The sequence below is a fragment of the Ctenocephalides felis genome, unplaced genomic scaffold (assembly GCF_003426905.1).
Source record: "Ctenocephalides felis isolate EL2017-DRISC unplaced genomic scaffold, ASM342690v1 CF-g0.4_SCAFFOLD_01886, whole genome shotgun sequence".
NCBI classification, from domain to species: Eukaryota; Metazoa; Arthropoda; class Insecta; order Siphonaptera; family Pulicidae; genus Ctenocephalides; species Ctenocephalides felis.
In genome coordinates, this window is record NW_020538040.1 from 111,449,309 (window position 1) to 111,475,990 (window position 26,682).

At 28.6% G+C, this 26,682-nt stretch overlaps 1 protein-coding gene across 1 annotated transcript in view; it reads right to left on the reverse strand.

Annotated features, from left to right (window-relative positions):
* Positions 1 to 18,926, reverse strand: part of LOC113377073 (cuticle protein 7-like) — a 36,985-nt gene extending 18,059 nt beyond the window's left edge. Inside the window, exons 1-2 of the mRNA XM_026617253.1 lie at positions 18,885 to 18,926; positions 17,708 to 17,845 (exon numbers count right to left, since the gene is read on the reverse strand). Coding sequence (XP_026473038.1) covers positions 17,708 to 17,845; positions 18,885 to 18,890 — 144 coding nt within the window. The 5' untranslated portion in view covers positions 18,891 to 18,926. The remainder of the gene's footprint in view (positions 1 to 17,707; positions 17,846 to 18,884) is intronic.
* Positions 18,927 to 26,682: the final 7,756 nt, after the last annotated feature.

Consider the following 26,682-nt stretch of genomic DNA (forward strand, 5'->3'; position numbering starts at 1 on the left):
TGAGCATACTTGACTTTTTGCATTTAAACAGCTGTAGCTTTTAAAGTTTACTTATTACCAAAAAATAGTATTAACACTTTTGTTAAGCGATAAACAACAAATCCATTAAGTCATATAGCAATTTATTGAGACTTTTCATTGAGGTGGTACATCCGTTTAAGTAAAAATTTGCTCAACTAGCCCCGCCCTACCCTATGTATTTATAGATTTGTTTCAAATAACTCAATTTTTGTTGGCAAATTATATGACATAAATTAATAAATATAAATATTATTGCGATATTTAACTATTCAAACCTAAAATAAGTTAAAAAAAAAACAAAAAATAAGTTTTAAGTTAGTGAGATTCGAACTCGGTTACTTTCAACTTTTTTATCTATGAATCCGAATGCAAAACGTAGGAGCAGGCGCTTTAACGAGCACAGCTATCGAAAAATAACGAGCTACAAATCGAAAAATAACAGTAATACGTGTACATATATCGCAGGATCTATTTTTTGCAACTTTAATTGGTTTTTATAATTAAGCCACTTCTCATAGGCCTATAATATTTTACAAGGTTCGGTTTGACTATCAACTCTATCACCATGCAAAGTTTCATCAAAATCACAGAAGAGTAAGCCTGAGAGTTCCCTTGTAAGTTCAAAATCAAACTCACAATACAGAAACCAAAGAATCGACGACAATTGCTGCAAATTTTATCAAATGAAAACAAAAATGAAGAAAACTTGAACACACGTGTGGCTCAACTAGTCCTTTTTACCCCATAGGCGGAAAAAGGGAATGGCTGAGGGTCAATAGGTTCACTGACTTCTAATTTCAGAAGGATTTCACGAAATAATTCAAGAAATAATAAATAAGCTACATTATTCAACCAAAACAAAATGTAAATTTTATGGGTACATTTTTACAGAAATAACACTGTATATAACCTTGATCTGGAATTTTATTAGAAATATTCATTAATATAGTTATGTGGGGGTAGTAAAGTATATGAAAGTAAAAACTCCACTTGTATAAAATAATATAAATTTTATTCATTATAAAATATTACTGATATGAAAATATAAATGACAAGTACAATTGTTTTTTCTCACATGACTAGCCTGCTTGATCCCCACACACTCCCTGCCCAGTGTTGACCTCACAGTTTAAAAAGAAAATACAGGGAAACACGTTATAAAAATATGGTGGAAAAGCAGATTATAGCAGTATTGTGATACTAGTCAATTAGTAATTTTCATGTTTCGTCGGCAGATCCACCGTATGGTAGGTAATTCGACCTTCCATCATCTCCATAGTCTGCTTATGGTTCTGAATATGTCATGTAGTGAACTTCCTGAACCTCGATGTCTTGGTGAACTTCGAAGATCCTGCCACGTTCTACTGTATTAATTTTAATTTCTATAATATTTTGGGTAAACATATGGCGCTCTGTAAGATTATAAATTTTCGCAATGATTAAAATAATCTTGTCGACTTCAGTAGCCCTTTGAATCATACATCGGATTCTCGAATCCTTTGTGGCTCTGTGACAAACACTTTTATCAATTGCTCACCATTTTCACTGACATCATAGTTAATTGATGTTAGTGATATCAGAATTACTTAATGTTTGGGTACAGTCGGTAGTATTTATGGGTACAGTTTCCATTTCTGCAGGCGTTGCATTCGTATCTGATGGGTTCTTTTTAGAGAAAGAAGTTGGCTCTTTATCCAAATCCGAATCGTTGGTTTCTTTAGCATGAGTCCAGAATTGTGGAATCCAATAAATAATTTATGTCATCATTTTGTTTTGACTCGTCGCTGTCACCGATAATGGGAGGTAGCATCAAAAGACGATTTGTTGAATTAACGGACAAGGAGAGGTTGAATTGCATTCCAATCAAAATTCTAGGCTCCAAATTATTTTTTGTATCAACAATAAACACTGAGGTCTGGGTGTACCAAATGGGTAACCACGAAAGTCCGGTTCAGGTAGTAAGTGCGTTAACTACGATGAACCGAGGACTGGACATACCTTATATGTAGTCACTGAAGACCAGTGATTATGGTGCTGCATCAAAATCAATATTTCTTAAAACCTCAAAAAATAAAACTCCTTCTTTGTCTTCATTTCAATCGTCGTATCGATATGAAAATATAAATGACAAGTACAATTGTTTTTTCTCACATGACTAGCCTGCTTGATCACCACAGTTAGAATAACTATTAATTTTCGTTATTCCTTAAAAAAATCTTTTTTTAACTGAATTTACATGTTTATTTATTATTTTTCATTGCCTACGCCTTTGTCAGGGTAAAGGTTTAGTCGGTCCGTTTTACCTCACCTACGTATAAGTTTTTATATAGGTTATATAATGAAAACTACTAAAGCTAATAATATATCTTATAAAACAATTAAATAACAAATATTTAATAATAACTTAAGGTCTCGTAAACTAAATAACAGTGCTCACAATCAAAAATACTAACAACAGCCCATGTAGAAATTAATATCGGTACAATATATTACCAATATTGGTTTTTTGTGGCCGTGATTACCTATATTGCACAAATATAGTTGAACGTCGGTTCTGTGATGATGTCAACTAATCGATCAGGCCGATATTAGTCAATATTGAGGAAATATTCTGTATAAATGGCCTTGTCCGATATTGTCCTCAAACTAAAATAGAAATATTGATGCAATATTTTTTATCATCGGCTAATAAATACTGTCCTCAAAGAGAAGAATAAATATTGATGCAATATTTTTTTATCATTGACTGATAAATATTGTCCTCAAAAAAAATAGAAATATTGATGCCATATTTTTTTATCATGGGCTGATAAATATTGTCCTCAAACTAAAATAGAAATATTGATGCAATATTTTTTTATCATGGGCTGATAAATATTGTCCTCAAACTAAAATATAAATATTGATGCAATATTTTTCATCATCGGCTGATAAATATTGTCCTCAAACTAAAATATAAATATTGATGCAATATTTTTTTATCATAGGCTAAAAAATATTGTTCTCAAAGTGAAATATAAATATTGATGCAATATTTTTTATCATTGGCTGATAAATATAGTTCACAAATTGAAATAAAAATATTGATGCAACATTTTTTATCATCGACTGATAAATATTGTCCACAAATTGAAATGAAATTATTGATGCAACATTTTTTATCATCGGGTACAAAATATTGCCATCAAATTGAAAAATAAATATTTATGCAATATTTTTTATCATAAGCTAATAAATATTGTCCTCAAAATAAAAATGAATATTGATGCAACATTTTTTATAATTGACTATCAAATATTGTTCTCATGTTAATAATAAATATTGTTTCTTCAAATTCCTCAATCATAATTATTGTTATTATATTTAAAATGAATGGGATCGAACCTGAGACTACGATGCTAATAGTCGGCAACGCTAGCGCTTAGCTATCGACTCACACAGAACGAAAACAACATACGCCAGATATATATGGCTTTAAATATTTAACCATGTGATTATTCACCCATACAAGTTAAAAGGTAAAAGATACGTAAAAAGTTTATTCGGACGAAAGATGCGGAATAAAATTACGAATAAAATGATATATAATTCAATATGTATGTTCATATAATTATTTTCAGATTTTTCAATTTTTCTTGAATTTTAGCACTGCAACTCGCCCATAGGCCAAACCGTTTGAAATACGGAGTTGTGATATATGGAGAAAACATTAAAAATTTTGAGACGATTCTAACAATGTATAATACTTTATATGGTTTAATCATGACAATATGAATTTGGATTTTTTTCTTAAATTACAGGGGTCTGACTAGCTTATTTTCCAGACGGTTTACAATACGAAGTTTAGTTGTATGAATGAAAACTTCCAAAGACGAATTTATTAATATATAATATTATATATTGCGATTTCTTTACGTATTTATTAAATATCTTGAATTTAATAAAGTTATGAGTTTTCTATTTGTTGGCGCGGACGAATACGATTTGTATCAACTCCAGAATATTTTATGACAAGCGTATTAATACAACAAAGTGGTTTAACACATAGGCGATAGCGTCGCTTGACGAAATGTATTATTTGTTCGATTGTAAATAGTCAAATTATGTTTTAATTAAAAAAATAGTGATAATGTGCGTATGTGTGTAGATTGTGTTATGAGTTATAAATTGTAAATAAATAACAGTGAAAAGTGTTGTGTTGTGTCGTGTCTCATGTTTAATTATATGTCTGAAGCTGGAATTTTTGAGATTATTTTCAAAAAGATTTGCATGTCTTCAATAACCTTTTTACACTAAAATTTTCTAATTTGATCAGGAGTTTAACAGCATTGAGAAATCTGCCGTATATATTATGTGAAATATATTATAGACATCAAACATAACATAACCTAATTTCTGGCAAGGAGAATTTTACGCGCTTTTTACTGCCAGGTAAAGGCATAAAATATTCCTCAATATTATTCTGTCTATTCATTTAAAACTTATACTTATTTATTTTCAGGAAATAATAATATAGTAGAGAGAAAAAATTTCTATACTTTCATATTTATAAAAGGTAAGCTTCAATAGTTGCTATAATATAATTATTTTCTTCTGCATTTAAAACGTATTCTTATTTATTTTCAGGTAATATTGTTGTAAGCGCAGAAAATAGAGAAACTGGTTTGCTTAGTAGTAAAATGTTATCGAAAAGGTTTTCATCAAAAGTTTGTAACTAAATAAGTTATAGAAAGGAAAGATATAAATTTTGACAGAATAGTCATAATGTTTGATAATAATAAATGCAATGTAGAATGTCAATAAATCTGTACATTTGCATAGCAAGATTCTAGACTATGATATGAAGTCATTATTTTTTAAGGTAAAAGTAGAGTCAATTACATTTTACAATCTCACTTCAACGCTTTCATAAATTATTCATATTGATAATATATAATGATATATTATAAATTTATTAACAAGGAATACAAGGTTTCAGATGACAATACAAACTTGGACAAAAATATTTTGGGTTTATAATTGAAAAAGTTTCCTAGATGATAAGATAAAAGTTATCATTTCTAAAGGGAAGAGTAAAGTCAATCCTATTTTACAATCTCATTTCAATGCTTTCAAAAATATTTCATAATGAATAATATATATATTAGCAACGAATACAATATGTTCAGATGATGTACAGTATTTTATCGAGTGACGATGTTATAAATAGTTAAGTTAATTTGCTTTTGTTATTTTTATTCGATTATAATTTACTTGATATATATCAAATGTAATGTAGGTTTCCCAATGACTGTTCTAGACGATGAAATAAATATTTCATAATGGATAATAAATATATTAACAAAAAATAAAATATGTTCAGATGCTGTACAATGTTTTATCGAGTGATGATGTTATAAACAGGAAAGTTAATTTGCTTTTGTTACTGTTATTCGATTATAATTTACTTGATATATATCAAATGTAATGTAGGTTTCCCAATGACTGTTCTGGATGATGAAATAAATATTTCATGGTGGATAATAAATATATTAAAGACGAATAAAATATGTTGTTCAGATGCTGTACAATGTTTTATCGAGTGATGATGTTATAAATAGGAAAGTTTATTTGCTTTTGTTATTGTTATAAAAAAAAATTACTTGATATGTATTAATAAATATCTATTAAAAAAATAATCAATATTTATGACACTTTTGTGTTTTATAAATAATCATATTTTTAATGCAGTTATATATTTGTATCATTGTTTATATTTAATAAATGAATTTCCACAAAAACATTCTTAATAAATTTACGTATATGTTCATTTCAGAAATAAATAAATAAATAAATTTCAGGTGTTTTATTGTTAAATAAATGACCTTGATTCATGCGTTATATTATTTCAACTTCAAATATTCAAATATTTGTGTAATATTTCAACATCAGTTATAAGTTTCAGAATAATTCAATAATTAATAATTCTAAATGTTCACCAGCATTCAACATTCAACAATTTGTAGGCAACATTGGTTCCAAATTGCCAAATATAGACCAATATAGACCAATGTTGGTTCCAAATGGCCAAATATAGAGACCAATATAGACCAATGTTGGTTTAACTATATGGCCTCAATATAAAAAATGTTCAATTTTTATGACCAGCCGATATTGGTTTCAAATTTGACCAATGTAGATTGTATATTGCTTGTAGATTCAGACCATATTAATTTCTACATGGGAAAATAAAATCTTTGTTATGGATTGCAATAACCTGGGTGCTGGCTGGTTATACATCTTTTTCAAATACTTTTAAATATTGTTGTTAAAAAATTCTTAACTTTTGTGGTTTTTGAAATATCGATGATGAATGTTTTTATCCGCGGCCTTTAAGCCCCGCTTGCCTTATATATATATATATATATATATATATATATATATATATATATATATATATATATATATATATATATATATATATATATATATATAGTATATATATATATATATATATATATTTACTTATTAATTTATATAAGTTGAGAAATTTTTTAATTTAATATAAGGCGCCAAAACCGCGTTAATATTTTTGATGAAACGTTGGCACAACAGCCCTTCATACTGGTGTAAAGCCTGATCGTTATTTGTCAATTATTTGATTATTGACATTCAATTACGTCACTTGAGTAGTTACTGGCTTGTTCAGCGATTTTTACGATGGCTTAAAATAACTAACCATTAATTTGCCTTAAATTTTGTGTTTTAATCGAAATTATATGTGATGCTTTATTAAAAATTGTGCAAAATTGCTACGGGAGGTATGCTTTGTCCAAAATACGGGTTTAGGAGTAACTGTGAGGCGTTTGAAGATGAATGAAAACGTCTCCAAAGTCAATAAAATTGTGCTTGCAACCCTTCATTAAAGTTTAATTGAGATAGTTCATGGTCTCAGCGAATTGCACAAATTCGTTTTCAACTTCCAAGTTTCAAGATAGCTGATTTTTTTTCTAAAATTTCATCGAAAGAAGGTGGCTGAAGACACGATAAGCAAGTTAATTCAGACCAAAGCGTATCATAATAAGTCACCAGATGTGGGTATATAAGTTTGACGTGCAAATCAGTCAACAGATGCAAATCAGCCATATGAGCTGATACCAAGACTTTTACTTTTCACTATGTAAAAGTTGGTCAAAGAACAAACAACTTTTTTATGACTTGTTTTTTTCATAAAATACTGATGATTAAAATCAAGTAATTTTTTTTATTAAACTTTTAGAATTATTAAGAATAACTTTTAAAAATATTCAAATTCAAGCGGAATATTGACTGTTCTTGTCAATTTTTATTTACGACAAACATTAAAAAAAATTTCTTGCACTTGCAAAAACGTAGTTAATGTAAATCGCAAAGCATCTTTTAAAATTATCAAGAATAACAATATTCAAATTCAAAGTAAATTATTAACTGACTATTTTTGTCATTGACAAATGTAAAAAAAATATGTTTTTTATAATTTTATGGTGTTTGGAATATGATTTATTCTAGATAGAAATTTATCTTTTAACATTCATACACGATCATTTAAATTTAACAGTATTTCACTGTATACTATACTTGATCATGTTTAGCCTTGCATTAATTTTACGCAAATATTACTTGTTATATTTTTTTTACTTTAGGTTTACATAATGTTTTAAGATTTCTTAATCATCTTATCTTATATATAAAAATGGAGCTCTCGATCAAATGATTCGGTAAAACTCGAAAACGGCTAAACCGATTTGGCCAATCTTAGTCTTGAAAAATTCGTGCCAATCCAGAGATGGTCGGAAAGGTGAGATAATATTTCAAAATCGCGTAAAAACTTTACATTTTTAATTTGAAATTTTTTGTAGAAGCGTAATTTAAATAAAACAATGGACGGTGGCAAATGTCAAACGTTTTTGACAGATGATGTTCAATTACGTTTGATAGGATGTCTTACGTGAATATTATTTAATAATGATTAAATTGTAGTAAGTAGTTTTATTTGTAGTTTTATTTGTACACAAAAACGTTATTAAACGGGCCTCAAGTGTAACTATAAACTCAAAATATCAACTTTTTTGAAATGTAATATGAAAATGCACTTTTTGGCATATTTTTCTCAAACTCTGAAAGATCTCATTTGTATAATTGTATACTCATTGGTATTTATAAACATTTTCTAGGTTATATTATTTTTTATTTATGTTATTTTAATTCAGAACCTGAATTTGGTATCGATCAAAGGGATATTTTGTCAGATATAATTTCCTAGAAAAAAAATTAAACTAATATTTTAAATATGGAAAAATTTAAGAATAAAAATATTAAAATGATGCAATGGAATGCAAGATCTTTACCGTCAAATAGAGAAAGTTTAGAGAATTTTATTTATGAAGAAAACATTGATGTTATTTTGATATCTGAGACTTGGTTTAAAATAACTCAGGAATACAAGTTTAAAAATTTTAATATAATTAGAGAAGACAGATTAGATGGAAAAGGAGGTACTGCTATATTGATTAATAAAAATATGTATTTTAAAGAATATAAAATTAATTAATATGGATTTGTATCAAATTTGTGCTGCAGAAATCTTATTAGGAAATAACATAATAGTATGTGTATTATTATATGTTTCACCAAAGGCTAATATTTCAGAAGGGCAATGGAATTGTTTACTGAATGTAATTAAAAAACCCTGTATAATTGGAGAAGATTTTAATGTCCATAGTCAAGCTTGGGGTTGTGACTATGAAGATACAAAAGGACGTAGACTACTGGAAGCGATAGAGGAGAACCAACTTTTTATATTAAATGATAATAATGAAGTAATTAGTAATAGAATATGTAAATCAGTAGTTGGTATTACTATCTGCTCTTCAGATATAGCACATAAAATAGTATGGGATATGTATAATGATGATCTAGACTCAGATCATTATCCAATAATAATGGAATTAAATGAAAAAGAGATCTTTGCTAAAACTGCATCAAATAGATAATGGAGGTGTAGTAAGGCTAATTGGGAGCAATATAGAAAAGAAATTGAAGAAAAAATTGAAACAATTAAAATTTCAAAAAAAAGAAATGAATTATGACACTTTTGTGGATCTTGTTAATGAAGCAGCAATGAAGAGTATCCCAAAAACTGAAGGAATAGTAAAGAAAGGGTAATATAACAAATTTGGTGGGATGAAGAATGTAACACCTTAATTTAAAAAAGGAGAGAAGCATAAAAAAATATAGGAAAAATATGAACTAAGAAAACTATTTACAATATAATCTTGTTATAAATGATGTAAGAGCAAAGTTAAAACAAAAGAAGAAAGAAAACTGGGATAACTACGTTAAAACTCTGAACCCAAACACACCAGCCAAACAAATATATAGTATGATTAAAAGATTGAAAAATGTTGGAGAAGATACTGAAAAAGAAAATAAAAGATGCGACAACAATTGGATAGATATGTTATTGAATAAAATAACCCCAATGGAAGTAAAGGTTAGTTGTAAGAGACTGGAATACTTGAAAGATAAAAACTATATCAAAGAAATCGTGAAACCATTTAATATATGGGAGATAGAGATTGCAATGAATAGGATAAAAGACACTTCACAAGAAATATATAATATTCATTATGTTATGTTATCTGAATTACCAAATATAGGTAAAGAAGTGCTATTAAAATTAATCAATAAGTACTGGTTGGATACACAAATAGTTAGAGACTGGAATAAATATAGTATAATTCTCTTTAAAAAGACAAATACAAATGAAGATAATACAGATAATTACAGACCTATATCACTAGCATCGTGTGTTGCTAAAACCAAAAATTTAATTATAAAGAGATGATTGGAGTGGTTTGTAGAAAAAAATAAAATATTATCTAAAAGTCAATATGGCTTCAGAAGAAGGCTGAGTACGAAGAATAATTTATGTAAATTAATGGTTGATATAAATTTGGCATTTACAAGAAATAACAGTGTGGTGGCACTCTTTTGCGATATTAAAGGGGCATATGATAATGTTGTTCCAAGTATAATGTTCCAAGAATTAATTAAAATAGGATTGCCATTCCGATTGATGTCAGTCTTAACATATAATATATATGAAAGGAATATAATAGTTAAGAAAGATAACAAAATAATTGGTGAAAGAGTAGTGAATAGAGGACTACCACAAGGAGGTATACCTAGCCCATTATTGTATGCTATATATGTAAGGAATATAGATAATATTTGGGTAAGAGATACGAATATTATACAATATGCCGATGACATACTCATTTATGTAGAACAAAGAGATTTAAATCTTGCGTCTAATATTATTGTACTTTTGTTACGTAGTTATAGAATTTATTAAAACTCTCCTTCGATAATTCAGGTTGTTGTGTTATAATTTAACTCTTGTAGCTGTGGACTGTATTAAACACTGATTTGTTTGTTTATGTATTTGTTGCAGTTCTAATTACAATCACTGATTTGTTAATAAGTTATAATTAAAGAAGATATATTTATTTTTGTTGGTTATTTACATGTTGGTAAGCGGACTTTACTTTTGGAAGTGAACCACTAGTTCAATTAAAACACTCCGCTACCCCCTCTACCAGGGGTAGCAACTATTCCGTGTAAAGCTTAATGCCTTGAAGTTTGTCACCTTCATGGCCAATATAATAAAACGAAAAGACGTCCGAACATGTCCGTCTTGAAAAGCTACAGCTTTTAAAAATATAAACATAGCGATTTTAAACTAACAATAAGTATAGGAATTGTATAAAGATTTTACGAGAATAAAAATTGATTAACAATGTAATAGTGATTTGCATGGCAATCTAATCTAAAATTATTTATCTTATATTTCTTAATATTATATAAAACTTAAGATATTTCATTATTGATTGCTAGAATGCACACTTTGTTTAGTGCCCTTTTTAATTCTCCATTGGGGCCCTTCAGTGTAACAACCCGTACGACACCATCATTGTCTGGGTGTATATCTGTGATCCGTCCAAGATTCCATTTTAATGGTGGTAGATTGTCATTTTTTATAAGCACCAGCTTGCCTATAAAATTATCTTGTTCCATTGGTCTTCTCCATTTGGTCCGTGATTGTAATTCTATTAAATATTCCTTGTGTCATCTTGTCCAAAAATGCTGCCTTAGATTTTCAAGATGCTGGAGTTTTGTTCGTCTGTTTTCTGGGATGTGGGAAAGTGAATTTTTTGGAAGTGATGTCAATGATCTGCCGATCAGGAAATGTGCAGGGGTTAGTGGATTGAGATCAGATAGATTAGAGGATAAGGGAGTTAATAGACGAGAATTCAAAATTGCTTCGACTTGTGTTAATAATGTATACATTGGATTGTAACATAATTTTCTCTCCCGTAACACCCTGGAAAGATGATCTTTTAAACTTTTTACCTCAGCTTCCCACAGTCCGCCAAAATGAGGAGATCTAGCTGGTATAAATTGGCAGCTAATATTTTGATTTAATAATTTACTTCTAATTTCTTGGTTAGACTTCAATAAACATTTATATAAATTTGTCGAATGATTGTTTGCCCCAACAAATGTTATTGCATTGTCTGAAAATATATTACTAGAAACGGCTCTTCTAGCAATGAATCGTATTACTGTTTGTACAAAAGATTCTATCGATAAATGGCTAACAAAATCTAAATTAACAGCCTTGGTGCACATGTAAATAAAAATACAAATATGAACTTTAATAAATTTGGCACCGCGTGTAATCCGATCTTTGATAATAAAAGATCCAACATAATCAAGGCCGATATTGTTAAATCGAAAATCTTGATTGACTCTACTACTAGGCTAATTTCCCATTAGATAATCATTAGAACTTGGTTTTGCTTTGAAACAAGTAACGCATTTACGAATAATTTCTTTACAAGCGTTACGTCCAGAAATTGGCCAAAACCGTTATCAAATACTTGCGAGAAGTTATTGAGCACCACAGTGAAGTAATCGGTGAGGCTCTTGGTGTAATATTAACGTAGTTAATTTATGTTTTGGGCATAATATTATAGGATTAATTTTATCAAATGAATAATTTGTGTTTTTTAATCGACTGCTTACTCGTATAATTTTCAAATTATTCATAAAGGGTTCTAAAGATAAAATTCTGCTCTCTTTACTCAGCGATTTAGAATTGATAAGATTCTTCTAATCTAATTGGAAAGATTGTTTTTGTGCAATTACTTAAATACTTTAATACTTTAAGTACTTTAATACTTTAAAAAAATTTAAGATAACGTATAGCTAAGAATGGTGCAGGTGCTGTACCATATGTGACCGTATTTAATTCACATGTTTTTGAATTATCTGTTAGATTTTGTCTACCGTCTTCATTAATTATTATTTGCCGAAAATTTTTTGAAGTATTGCCTAATAAAGCATATGTAGGCATTCTAAATCTTAAAGTTTTTGTAAATGAGTGATTTCGAATTGACGTTCCCGTATAATGAACATGACATATTGTCAAGCCGCTTGAAGACTTTCCCGAACTTTGAAAAATATCTCTCGTTTTTGTTTTTATACTATATTTATTCCTTACTGCGCGACGTGGCAAGAAATATTGACTATTTGACTTAATATTAAAATTACTAACTTCAGACATATGTTCTAACTTACTAAATGCATTAATAAAATTTACACATTTAATTTTTAATTAACTATTTTTTTGGAATTTATGTTTAAGTGACATAAATCTTTGTATATGGCGAGTTTTCAAGTCTCCTAAATGTATTTTATTATAGTTAAAAGGAATTTTTTCTATAAATCTACCTGTAAAATCGCATTTAAAATTTGTTATAAAATGATTTTCATAAAATGTTTCGTGTTTTGTTAACTTTTTATAATTGTTGTTTTTGATTTTTTTAACTTCGGAAACTTTCTCTAATTTTTTATTGATATTGTAAGTATTCAATGCCAATAAATTTACTGAACGTTTTGAATTTTTTGAATATGTGCAATTCGGAGAAAACGACCCAACTAATATCCAACCTAATATAGTTTTCTGTAAAATTGGTGTGTTATCTCCCAATTTAACTCTACCTACCGATAAAAGCTTCCAAAACATGTCTGCCCCTAAAAGTATATCTATATCTCGGGACTTATTATATTCCGGATCAGCTAAGGAAATATTTGTCTGAATTTTAAAATTATTAACTATGGAAACTAATGGAAGGAGTTATGTTATTTTATCTAACACTAAACAATTTATATTTGATTTAAATAAGGTATTTATAGATATAAAATTTATATTTGTTGAAAACTGAATATTGGTTGTTAACTGCCCGACGCCCATAACTGTACAATTTGTTTTGTCTAATTTTATACCTAGCCTTTTGCAGGTATCTGCCGTAATAAAATTACTTTGTGCCCCGCAATCTAAAAGACACCGACATTCCATAAACTTTCCGCTCGAGTTTTGTACTTTTATAACAGCTGTTGCTAAAATTGCTTGTGACTGTAATTTAGTACTACTATTTTTTGTCGAATAATTAGCAACCGCTAAATTTGTACCCGATGTGCTAGGATTTGTATCGATATCATCAAAATGAACCAATGTATTATGTTTCCTTTTACATATTTTGCATGGAAATGCTAAACAACCCTCTACTTTATGTCCTAGCTTGAAACAATTAATACATAAATTTAATTCTTTGATTTTACTTATCCTATCTTTAATAGATAGCGATTTGAATTGCTTGCAGTAATATAAAGAGTGATTTTCTTCACGTAAATAGCAAGTTTGCCGCCCCGTTGACAGATAATTTATTGATGAATTATGATTATTATTCGTGCTCTTGTTTTTTTATTTGTTGAGCCAAAGATTTATTATTATTATTATTAGAAAAAAGTTTACTACTAATATTAGTGGATAACTTTGCTAGTATATCGCATTTTTGTTTAATAAAATTATTAATATCTGTCAACGTCGGCTTTTCTTTGCTACAGGTAAATGATTCCCAATCCCGTAAAGTACGCGTATCGAATTTGTTTGTGAATATAAATATAATAATTGTGTCCCATTTATCTGTGGGTTCGCCTGATGACTCTAATGAGCGTAAATGCCTTGATATCGTTTCAAATAAAGTTCTCAATTCTGAGTGAGATTTGCGACTACATTTCGGACTATCACAAATTGCTTTTATGTGATTATGTATGATTAACCGATTATTTTCAAACCTGTCTCTTAAAATTTGCCATGCTATATCATAATTAGAATCGGATGCCTCTATAGCTACAATGCTATTTTTGCATCTTTTTCTAATGATGATTTTAAATAATAAAATTTTTGAATTTTGCTTAAAGTATTGTCGCTATGCACCAAAGCGTTAAATAAATCATGAACCATTTATCGTAACTTCCATCAAACGTGGGAAGTTTAATTGTTGGCAATTTAATATTTTTGATATTTGTATACGAATAAATGCTAGACGGCACTATTGTTTGCTGATCGTCTTTATATTTTTTCGTGTCATTGAAATTTTGAATTATAAATTTTAATTTAGCTTTATGATACATTCTCAATTAATTCAATTTCATATTGTATCGTTTCAAATTCATCAATAATTGGTAATATCTTTTCGAGTCTTGTATTTAATTCAATAATTATATTTTCATATAGTATTGTGGAATCTAATAAATTTACAAAATTTTGCACTCGCGTCAATTTGGATTTAATGAATCCATGCTTCGCTTTAAGTTCCGCCATTATGTATACTATATTAAACACAACCGAGCAATATGTGAAATTATTGGGATATTATGAAAGGAATAAAAACAGACTTACTTGTAATACACGCGTGTAGATGTTGTAATTGTTCTCAGTTTACGTTGCCCTGCTTGTTCGCTCTGGTCTGTCCGCCACGTGGTTATAAAATGTTGCCGCTCTTGATTGTTTCTTCTTCACAACACTTAGAAATTTGTTATCACTATTGTACTTTAATTAACTGCTTGTAATTCACGATATGGTTCGAATGACCAAAATGTACTTTTGTTACGTAGTTATAGAATTTATTAAAACTCTTCTTCGATAATTCAGGTTGTTGGGTTATAATTTAACCCTGTGGACTGTAATAAACACTGATTTGTTTCCAACCACTAGTTCAATTAAAACACTTTGCTACCCCCTCTACCAGGGGTAGGAACCATTTCGTGTAAAGCTTAATGCCTTGAAGTTTGTCATATTCATGGCCAATATAATAAAACAAAAAGTCGTCCGAACAATTATGAAGGAAAATATTAAAAAACTTCGTGGATGGCTGAAGGATAAATGCTTGAAACTTTCGGATAAGAAAAGCTCGATAGGGGTATTCACAAGACATAGTCTGAATAATTCACCAACTCATATTGGTACGAAAGAGCATTCAATAGCGGTTAAAAACAGTGATAAATTTTTAAGAGTCAAGTTGGATCAAAAATTAAAATTTAAAGAATGTATACAAGATATTAAAAAGAAAATAGAAAAAAGGATAAACCTATTAAGAATGGTGAACAAAACATGGTGGGGTGCTCATCCACAAACGAGTTTAGAGCTATATAAAACTTTGATTAGTCCGATTTTAGATTATGGGAGTATTGCTTATCACAGTAGTCCACATGTAAAAAAGTTAGATAAAGTACAATATAGATGTATCAGAATGCGATGAAATCTACCCCAATAAATGCGATGTTAGTGGAAAGTGGAGAATTACCTCTAAAACTAAGATGGAAATATTTAATTCAAAAATATATATAAGAAGATATTAAGAAGAGAGCCAAATATTATTAATAAGCAAAATATTATGGTAGACAGTTTGAATTTCATGAAGAAAACTAATGCTTATAATAATGTTTAATATATATGAAAACCATGCTAATCTTAAAAAAATATGGTTTGATAAAGGTAAAAAAATTTTTGTCTATACTAATAATGAAGAGACAAATATTATAAACAGTAGAAAATATGAGGAAATCTACACAGATGGCTCTAAAGTAAATAATAAAGTAGGGTGTGCCATGATTCATGAGAAGAAGGAATTTCAAAAATTGATAAAACTACCAGATTTGGTCTCAGTATATACTGCGGAATTAGTAGCTATAGAAAAAGCGGTAAATATATTAAAAACCTGAACATAATAAGAGCAATTGTATATACCGATTGCAAAAGTTATGTATAAAAATTAATAAGCATAAACAAAAAAAATCTTTTTGAGGAAGTAATTTATGCAGCTATTCGAATCGAGTTAGAAATGAGATAAAAATTACGTGGAGCAGGGGACATAATTGAATAGGGGGAAATGAAAAGGTGGACAAATTAGCAAAAATAGCAACACAACAAGGAGAAAAAATGGACATTGTGCCGAAAAATGATGTGGAAAACATCAGTAAAAAAAATGTAGAAGAGTAATGGCAAAAAATTTGGGATAACACGGTGAAGGGAAAAACATATAAGACAATAGAGAATAAAATTAGAAAAAAACTTGGTTAAGTAGAATCAGATTAAAATTGGTATCAAATCTTCAGCTATCTGTGAATGTGGAGAAGAAGACCGAAATATAGAACATATTATTATGAAATGTAGCAGATTTATAAAACAACGAGAAGAAATGCTGGATAAATATTATGACGACAGAAGTATAATAAAACCAATTGCATGGATTTGCATAGTAAGAAATGAAAGAAATGCTAAAATATTATATGAATTTATTTAAAATCTAAAATAGTTATATAGTTTTTATTTAGTAATAAAATGTTATGTATTTATTCCTAATGTACGTGTATATTCCTTATGTTTGTATATGACCAAATGTTATATAACGAAGTCAAATAAAAAAAATCCTAGAATTTATTGAAGAATAGATATTAATATATAAAGGCGCAGGATTAAAAAGGTCCATCACCGATTTGTCAAAAACCAGTAGAGTTAAGCATTGTTTAACAACATTATTTGAAAGTAGTCAGTGGTTGCTAAATCAAGTAATTGTCACGACCAGCTCAAGTCATATTTTTTCATTTTATATCAATTTCTATTTTTATATCAAACTGCATTGTCATCCAATGCCGTTCGATTGATTTCATGTCGATTTCTTATTTGTGTTGATGTCGCTAACTATTGCGTAATGTAAGACGAATGACACAATAAATACAGAAACAGGAAGAAAAAACCGTAAAAAATTGTCAGGTAAATATAATTATTTTATAATTTCTCCATACCAATTATGTTTTGTTATTTATGCACAACCTGCTAGTTGTTAATATTATAACATTTACATAATTTATTTGTCTCACATTACCTAATATCTCTTAAGTAATTGAAATAGTTTAAACATTTAATTAATATGCAAGTTAAAAAAACATAAAATTTATCTATTATATATTAAATCATCTGCATATTTAGGAATGATATCTAATTTTAGGAAGAGATTTAGCGTTGTTCGAATGTTTGATTACAAACATATTTTTAATTATAAACCATATTTTGCTTTGTTTTTTTACAATATATTTTGATATCATTACTGTATTATATCAAGTTATCCAAAATTTGGGATCTAAGTAATTTTGGCTAAAGAATGGGGTTTAGTATTTTATATCACAGCTTCAAGTTAGATAATATAATTCATTCATTATGTCTACGTAAAAATTTGAATTTATATTGTCATCTTACTGATGGCTCAGCATGTTCCAAACCGCCACCTCCACCGTGGAGCAAACCAGCTGCGGCGAAACCACTGTGTCCGTAACCCCCCAAATCACCTGGGAAGGCCATGGCGGCGGCAGCCAAGCACAATACTACGATCATACACTGCAAATGTGATTAAAGTTTTAATTAGATTATATTGTAATCTATATAATATATTTAACGCCATAACTTAATTTAAACGTAACGTTTTACCTTGTGGGTTAACTAAAGATTGGTGTCGACAAAATCTTCTCTAACAATCCATGTGTCAACTACATTTTAAGTTAGTAAAGTGTAAAAGAAAATAATTTTGAATAAAGCAAAATTATAAAATTAAGGATTTGGCAATTTATTTATTGAAGTTCAATTTCTAGCTATGTTTAATTCTACGAGAAACAATTTCATTAAAATGCCTACGCGTGTCTCTTACTGTGTGAATTGCTTAATAATAATAAAGCATCAATTTTTAAATTAAGTACATTTGTATATAACAAAATCTTTATAAAACGTTATATTCAAAATTACCATTGCGATATGTTTTATTAATTTGGTTTAAACTTTTAATTAAATTAATCTATGTATTAATTTAGACATTTAATTTTATGCAGAAATATATATTACAAATAGTATTCTACGTATTAAAAAATGTAAAATATCACGAGAAATATTATAAAAATCTAATATATTAAGTATTGAAATATTTGTTAAACGTAGTCACATAGCCCTACCTAATAAAAATTATTAGATCACAATAAACCAGATTTATATTGCTATGAAGACAATTATATATATATATATATATATATATATATATATATATATATATATATATATATTCTTCACACAAAATCTAGTTCAAACGTACAATTGCACTAATTTCATAATGTGATTTTATGTCTCACTAATAATAATTATTCATGTATGCAATGATTGCGGTTTTCTATCGCATGGACGATAAAGCTTTAGTATTCGTTAACACTTTGTTAAAGGCCTGCACACTTAACGCAAATTGTTCCGGTAATTCCAAATGATACAATGCTATTAATGGTATAATTTACACTTTCTAGCACATTGCTTTCATAAATATTCACGTATGCGACGTAATATTGCAACCCTCATAGTTTAATAATCACTAACGAAAAAAATATAATAAAATAATTACCTTCATTTTTGATAAGTTTTTTAATATAATTTCAAAACAAAATTATCACAAAAACTCTGGACTACTTGGAACAAATAAACTGATTTTGAGTGCATGTGGTACACGAATTCGGTATTTATAGTGAGGCGATTCACCGATCCCTTCCCCGGTTGAATAGGTGGCGTTTGTTATCCGATAAGTGACATAACAGACACACACACATACTCCGGTAACTGATATGCATATATCACTAATATAGCACACATTTGCGAAGATCGACACAGATGTAGAATAACATCTACAGGCAAAGAGATCCAGGATTTAGCGTTCTCAAACCGCGAGGAGTAATGAGACTCAGGTGATGTAATAGCCATTCTACGTGCTTTGCGACTTTTCTGGTCGACGCCATGCTTTGTCTAAGTTGCATGCCAAATGCGTTTTAATTCGCATCGAATCGTGCGAAAATTTTATTCAACTATTTTAGTATTTGATAGCTTAAGCCTACACATTTTATCGTAATTTGTCAATGTATTATTTTGTACAATTTGGTAATCGCAATATGTTGTAATTTTTTTAACCAGTTAACTTTGATTGACTAGTACATAGGTGGGAAACCTGCGGCCTCGAGGCCGCATGCGGCCTCCGGTGGGTTTTTGTGCGGCCCCTTGCCGTCTAGTACAAAATAGCAGAGTTACTTTCAAACAACTATTGTACAAAAATCCCACCAAAAACAGTCATATTGTAACATGACATCAGATTACTAGCCTGAAACACAGACTCTTAGGCAAATACAAAATAGAGATGTAATATATTATATTAATATTATTTAATATAAGCAATACTTTCGATTTTGCAAGGCATTGCCTATTATATGATTCAAGACGTATTATAAAAAACTTAACAGTGCAAAAGAAATTTTTATGCGTATCCGTATTAATATGATAAAAATTTATACTTCTCGCAACCAAAAGCAAATCCGCAGCTTTGGCGAAGATCGGAGCAACCAGATTTTACCTAGATATTGGCAATTTTATGAGACATAGTTAAAAAATGACAAAACTATACCTTTTTTCATAAAATACAAAAATATATTTTTAAAAATTGTCGTAGGCAAAATATGTGTCCAAATATGTGGCAAAATATGTATTCGAAATGAGAGCAACTCAAATGCAAAATATAAATTAACAATACATTTTGTGCATAATAAATACATATTTTAATTAAAATATTTTTTTCACGTTCATTATTGTTTGTTTATACATTATCAAATAATACGCTTATTTTCATGGGTAAACATTATTATTCTCAAAATGGAGTAGTAAGTACATGATTTATTAATATTATTTTTAAATTATATTCTTAAATATCTGTCAATAGTGTCTAGGTATATTACTTTCGGAAAGAGGTAACGTTGCGTTTAATGCATTAATCCTTTTTTTGTTATGGTAACTATTGTCTTGAATGACAACAAGCAGGAATATTCATACCAAAAGTTCACAAACGAATTTAATCTGTTTTTTCCAAAGCCCGAAATTCCCTAAATTAACCGTTAACACCTTAGTTTGCAAAATAAAAATCAGTGAATTCAATGGTATAAGAAAAATATATATTTTTTTAATTTCAAATAATTATGGAACAATAAGAATATAGAAATCAAATTCAAAATAAAAGACTTTAATATCATTTTTATATAAAAAATGAATGTTTAAATGAAATTGAAACGAACTAAAATTCGATTTTATCGAAACGGAGTCGATTTTATCTCATTACATACGTTCGAAACATATCACTTTTCAAGAAAAATAAATGAAATTTTTTCAAGAGAAGGGAATGAAATTTCGTTCGATTTCCTTTGACACCCAGAAATTTTACATCTCGACATTTTTTAAAATTTTGAAGTATTTTATTTACTTCTTTTTATATAATACAATAAATTGTTAAAATTATAAAAAAAAACTATAATAATTTCACAAAAGTCATTTTTTTGTGGTTAATCAGCTTATGCGGCCTCTTTTATTGCTGCCTAATTTAAGTGTGGCCTCTAATGGCAAAAAGGTTCCCCACCTCTGGACTAGTATATTCATCATAAAGAAGTGGCAGAATTTTATGAATAGAGGAGTGTACTCCACATGCATATAAATCAGTAAATACAGGCTCTACATTTAAATGTATAGTATTGTAGAAATGGTTTGTATTAGCTGTTTTTTTATTTGTTACCTGATCCTTTCTACCCCATAATTTGGGTAAAATGGTAAAGTCAGGAAGCAAACAGGTCCAATGTCTTATTTTCAATTGTAAAGAGATTTTGCGAAATAAGAGCTACTTTATTCAACCAATGCGAAATATAAATTTCATAAGTGCAATTTTTACAGAGTTAACACTGTCAATAACCTTGATCTAGTATTGCGTCAATTCATAAGCAGCTTTTAAATTACTATTTATTTAATTAATCGCTTATAAAATTGTTTTTTGGTAACTTAATATACTTTTCTATTTGCTATTTTTACACTTTTGCCAGGGTAAAAGTTTAGTTGGTCCTTTTTACCCTACCCATGTGTAAGCATTAATAGAAATTATATTTAAAAAAAACTGTTGAGTCTAACTTAAAATTTACAATATATCTTATGAAACAATTAAATAGCGTGTCCCTAAAAATAACATTGAAGACTCGTAAACTAGCAACAGTGCTCACAACGAAAAACAAAAAAACAAAGGAAGAATATACTTCTGATGATTCAAAATATTATACATATATTAAAAAAAATAAATAAAAGATTAATTCCGTTGCGCCTACATTTCAAATTGAAAATGTTTAAATCATCAATACAAATGTCATAAAATAGAATGTACTTTTAGGATTTCACAATTTTGTAGTTGTTATAGTCCAAATATGTATAAAAAGTGATATGAAATTATAATTGCATAACATCCGAATGATAGTTCTTCAAAATAATACTAAAAATGCACACACATTCCAAATACTCATAAAACCGTTCCACGAATGTATAAGTTCGATATAAGTTCAAACATATCACTATACGTAATATTTATGTCCATCAATGATCATAGAAGTCAAGAAAACTTTCGCTGATTCCGCCAACCGTCTCGTGAGTAACGAACACATGCGCTCGATTGGGTAAAGATTAGTCGCGGATCAGAACCACGCACTGCCGCCGAGCAAATTCCTGTCTCGAATTATGCTATAGACTCTGTAGTATAGAGCAATTCTGTGTGTTCGCCATACTCCAAGGGCACCAGTTGGAATTAGATGCATAAGTTATAATACACGGAGCAGATAAAGGATAATCATTAACAAATTCTCACCATGAATTACTCAACTAAGCAATTCTGTGTTAAATCCATGCTCCAAAAGCACCAGTTGAGATAGATGCATAGTTATAGTCCAGGGAGAAAATAAGCCAGCTGGAAAGAGATGCGTAAGTTAGAGTCCAGGGAACAAAGGGTTAGATATAAGGAAATGCCTAGCTGGGCAAAAGATGATCGTAGACGAATCCTTGTCATCAATTATCTCGAAATATTCCGAGTTTAACACACACTCCAAAAGCATGATTTAAAATATATGCATAAGTTATAAACAAGTGAATGAATAGTTGTAAATATAATAGTACATAACTGTTTGAATATATTTGAATGAACTTTCAGTTTGTTCTAGAGTTGAGCACATGCTTCAAAAGCGCCATGTGCAGATTGTGGATGTTATAGCTATAGTTATAAATAAAAGATTGTGTACAGATTGTACATTGTTGTGTAAAGGTCATAGACGCAGCGATGCTGTTTGAAATCCCGTGTTTTGAGCAAAGTCTATGCTAAAAGCGTTTTTCAAGGGTATCATATAGAAATATATACATAATAGTTCAAACAATAAAGAATTGTATACAGAGAGAGAAGTGTTGTATGAAGAAATGATCTCGGAGAAATTCTTTTCGTTTTTCGCGAAATTCGTTTCAAATATACCAAACCCGTTGCGCAATTCTGCGTTAAAGATTTGTTTTAAAACACCGTATAGAGATATATACAAAAGCTATAGTCCACAAATTTCGGTTGAGACTCGGCCCTTAAATATAAGCTTCCTTGGAAGCTGAAAATTGTTTATGTCGTAATGATCTAACTATTAGTTAGTGGAGCGATTTTCCGTGATGTGTCAAATTAAGCCGCTGGCTGAACTTTTTGGTCCAGATTTGCAAACATATTCTCCCTTAACTCAAAACCGAACCGAATTAAATCCGTACAGTGGTATGGTATGGTAAGAAATACGGTAATTATTGAGCCTAACTGAGTAAAGATCGTCATGATTTAGCCCCAAAAATTTTTGTTTTGAATTACTAAATTGTACGATATACGTATAAGATTTATTTTATATAATAAGTTTCGTGACGAAGATGAAGAAATTTTTTGTTTGTTTTATATTTGAAAAGGAAAAATTTGATTTTATTACACAACAGTAATGAAAAATGAAGTGTTTTATAGTTTAACTTCTCTAAGTAAATGAAAGTGAATCCGCAAATTATCCGTTTCATTGAAGTGCTCTTTGCTAAACCACATTTTTTGTTTTTTGGTCTGACGTTAACACAAACAAAGCGGATGGTTTCCCAACTCAAAAAATGATTTTCTAAATAATCTTTTTGAAATTTATCCCGCAAACACTAAGCGATTGGCCTTTCGACTTGTTAATTGTCAAGGCGAACTGAAAATTGCATTCGTTTGAAGTCAAACGGAAGACCAGTCGGAATCATTGGTATGTCACCAAATCGCCAGCAATTTTTGATTGAATGGTGAAATTCAGTGCGTGTACATCATTATTCTTTGCGGCAAGAATTGCTCGTTGACTTAACCAAGCATAATTCTGATAATTCTCACTAATGTCATTACTCGAATTTTTAATTTAGGTGCGTAAGGTTCCAGCAATTTGCATTAAAACACGATGCCATGCACCACTAATTTTCTTAGCTATAAACCTTGCGGAGCCCGAGACCTTTCCAACAAATGCAAAATTGTCGAAATCGGTGGGTTTTGGAGTTATATCGTTAGGAAGGAAAACTCAACTTATTTTTATGTATATGTAGATATATACATATATATATATATATATATATATATATATATAAAACTCAACTTATTTTTATGTATATGTAGATATATACATATATATATATATATATATATATATATATATATATAAATATATTTTAAGGTATGTGATTTTGGTGTTGATGTATATTTTGATGAGTTATTTTGATTCGGGTAGTAACATCAAATAAAAAAACAATATATATTAGTATATATATAATATATATATATATATATATATATATATATATACATATATATTTATATAGTATATTCTCTTATATATAAAATGCTTCGTACGGTTGTATGATTTGATACTTCTCCTAAACGGTAATTCGGATTTTGATAATTCTTTTTAGAGTTTATCAAAGGATTTTTTAAGATTTTATGAACGATAAAACTATATTAATATTTTATCATTGTTTGACGTTGAAAATATTTGAACTGTCTTCTGCTAGATATATCAATCACTTGAAATTTGAATATAGCTAAAATTATGAGTCTAGATAATATTAGAATATAATAAACAAGAAAAATTTAATGTCTACATTGTTATTGCCGAAAAACAGCTAAGATGTGCCAGAAATTAAAATAATATTAAGTTTCAGTTAACAGTATATGGTTGGCGGATGAATTTATATAAATCAGTTTAATAAATAACGCAACAAGTTCAAAATTGCATATACATTATTTTTTTAAACTTATGCATATTGTATTTTGGTTTACTTTACTAAATTATTTAGCAATACAAAAAAAATATTTCTGCTTATTAAAAAAATAATTTAGAATTTTGTTTCATTGTGTCAAAAAATCATTTGTTTAGCATTAGATATGAAATATTAAGCAAGTTCATTTTAGATTGAAGAATTTACAAATTAATTCACCTAAGATTTGAGCATATAAATAATGTTTATTAAATTACTAGTAAAAATAATTTATTTTAGAAAATATAATTGCTAAAATGCAACTAATATATCGTACGAGGAATATAGGTATATTATGAAAATTATAGACTGTAACATTACCAATTATTGATAATCAGTATTAATCATCTCATAATATCTTATAAACTTGTAAATAACCTTATAAATCCATAATCATAGAAATTACAATATTTTCGCATTACTACGATTGCAATATGGCTGTGAGTAATGCTTATGTATATACAAATATACAAATACGCATAGAAAAAGACGTGACGTGTCCAGATAGAGATAGAACCGGTACACAGATAAGGACGGGTCATGCGTAGTGTTAGAAGTATCGAGGCAAAGTATCGATACCGAGTACTGAAAAAAGAATCGAGGCAGAGTATCGATTCCAAAAAAGTATCGTGGCAAAAGTATCGATACTACTCAGTATCGAGTACTTTTCATCAAAATCAAACATAAGTGCAGAAAGATTTAAAACTCACTACAGATCGAATTACAATATCATGATAAATTCTATTGCCTGTGTTTGATGCTGTTAAATCAGCATCATTTTCAATATTTTGAGAAGTTTAAAACAATAATTTTGTGATACTAAAAAGAAAAATGCTCATTAATTAAAAAATAGTATCGTTTTGTGACGAAAGTATTCATTTATGAATTTAGTATCGGCTAATTTATATCACAAAGAAAAATACTCATTAATTAAAAAATAGTATTGTTTTGTGACAAAAGTATTCATTTATGAATTTAGTATCGGCTAATTTATATCACAGAGAAAAATACTCATTAATTAAAAAAAAAGTATTGTTTTGTGACAAAAGTATTCATTTGTGAATTCAGTATCGGCTAATTTATATCACAAAGAAAAATACTCATTAATTAAAAAAAAAAGTATTGTTTTGTGACAAAAGTATTCATTTGTGAATTTAGTATCGGCTAATTTATATCACAAAGAAAAATACTCATTAATTAAAAAAAAAGTATTGTTTTGTGACAAAAGTATTCATTTATGAATTTAGTATCGGCTAATTTATATCACAAAGAAAAATACTCATTAATTAAAAAAAAAGTATTGTTTTGTGACAACAGTATTCATTTATGAATTTAGTATCGGCTAATTTATATCACAAAGAAAAATACTCATTAATTAAAAAAAGCATTGTTTTGTGACGAAAGTATTCATTTATAATTATAATGTCGGCTAATTTATATCAAAAAGAATTTATTATTTTAGAAAAAACAAGTATCGGCTTTAAATATTAGAATCGGAATTATAATAATTTTAATGGAAATACTTAGCGATTATAAAATAGTATTTATTTTAGAAAAAACAAGTATCGGCTTTAAATATTAAAATCGGAATTATAATAATTTTAATGGAAATACTTAGTGATTATGAAGTAGTATTTATTTTAGAAAAAAAGTATCGGCTTTAAAAATTAGAATCGGAAATCGAATGTCTTAATAAATTATTTAACCAAAGTTGGTTGCGTGACAATTTCGTAGATAACAAGGTTTTTGCATATAACATACAAAATTTATTATCGTTGATAAACATATGTTCTCGGAGGTAACAGAAATTATATTATCGACGTATGCAATCTTAAACTTTAATTCTTTTATTTATTGTTAATCATTGGCTTCGAACTAGGGGCATTCATAAACATTTTCTTTAACAAAAACCATATCGCACTCGACTTATCGCTTCTTTCGTTCGTTATCTATGAAGAGCGGTGCCGCCACGACAAAAAAGAATGAGTGGTGTTCATAAAATGCGGTCGAACTTTTGGTGGGGTCAA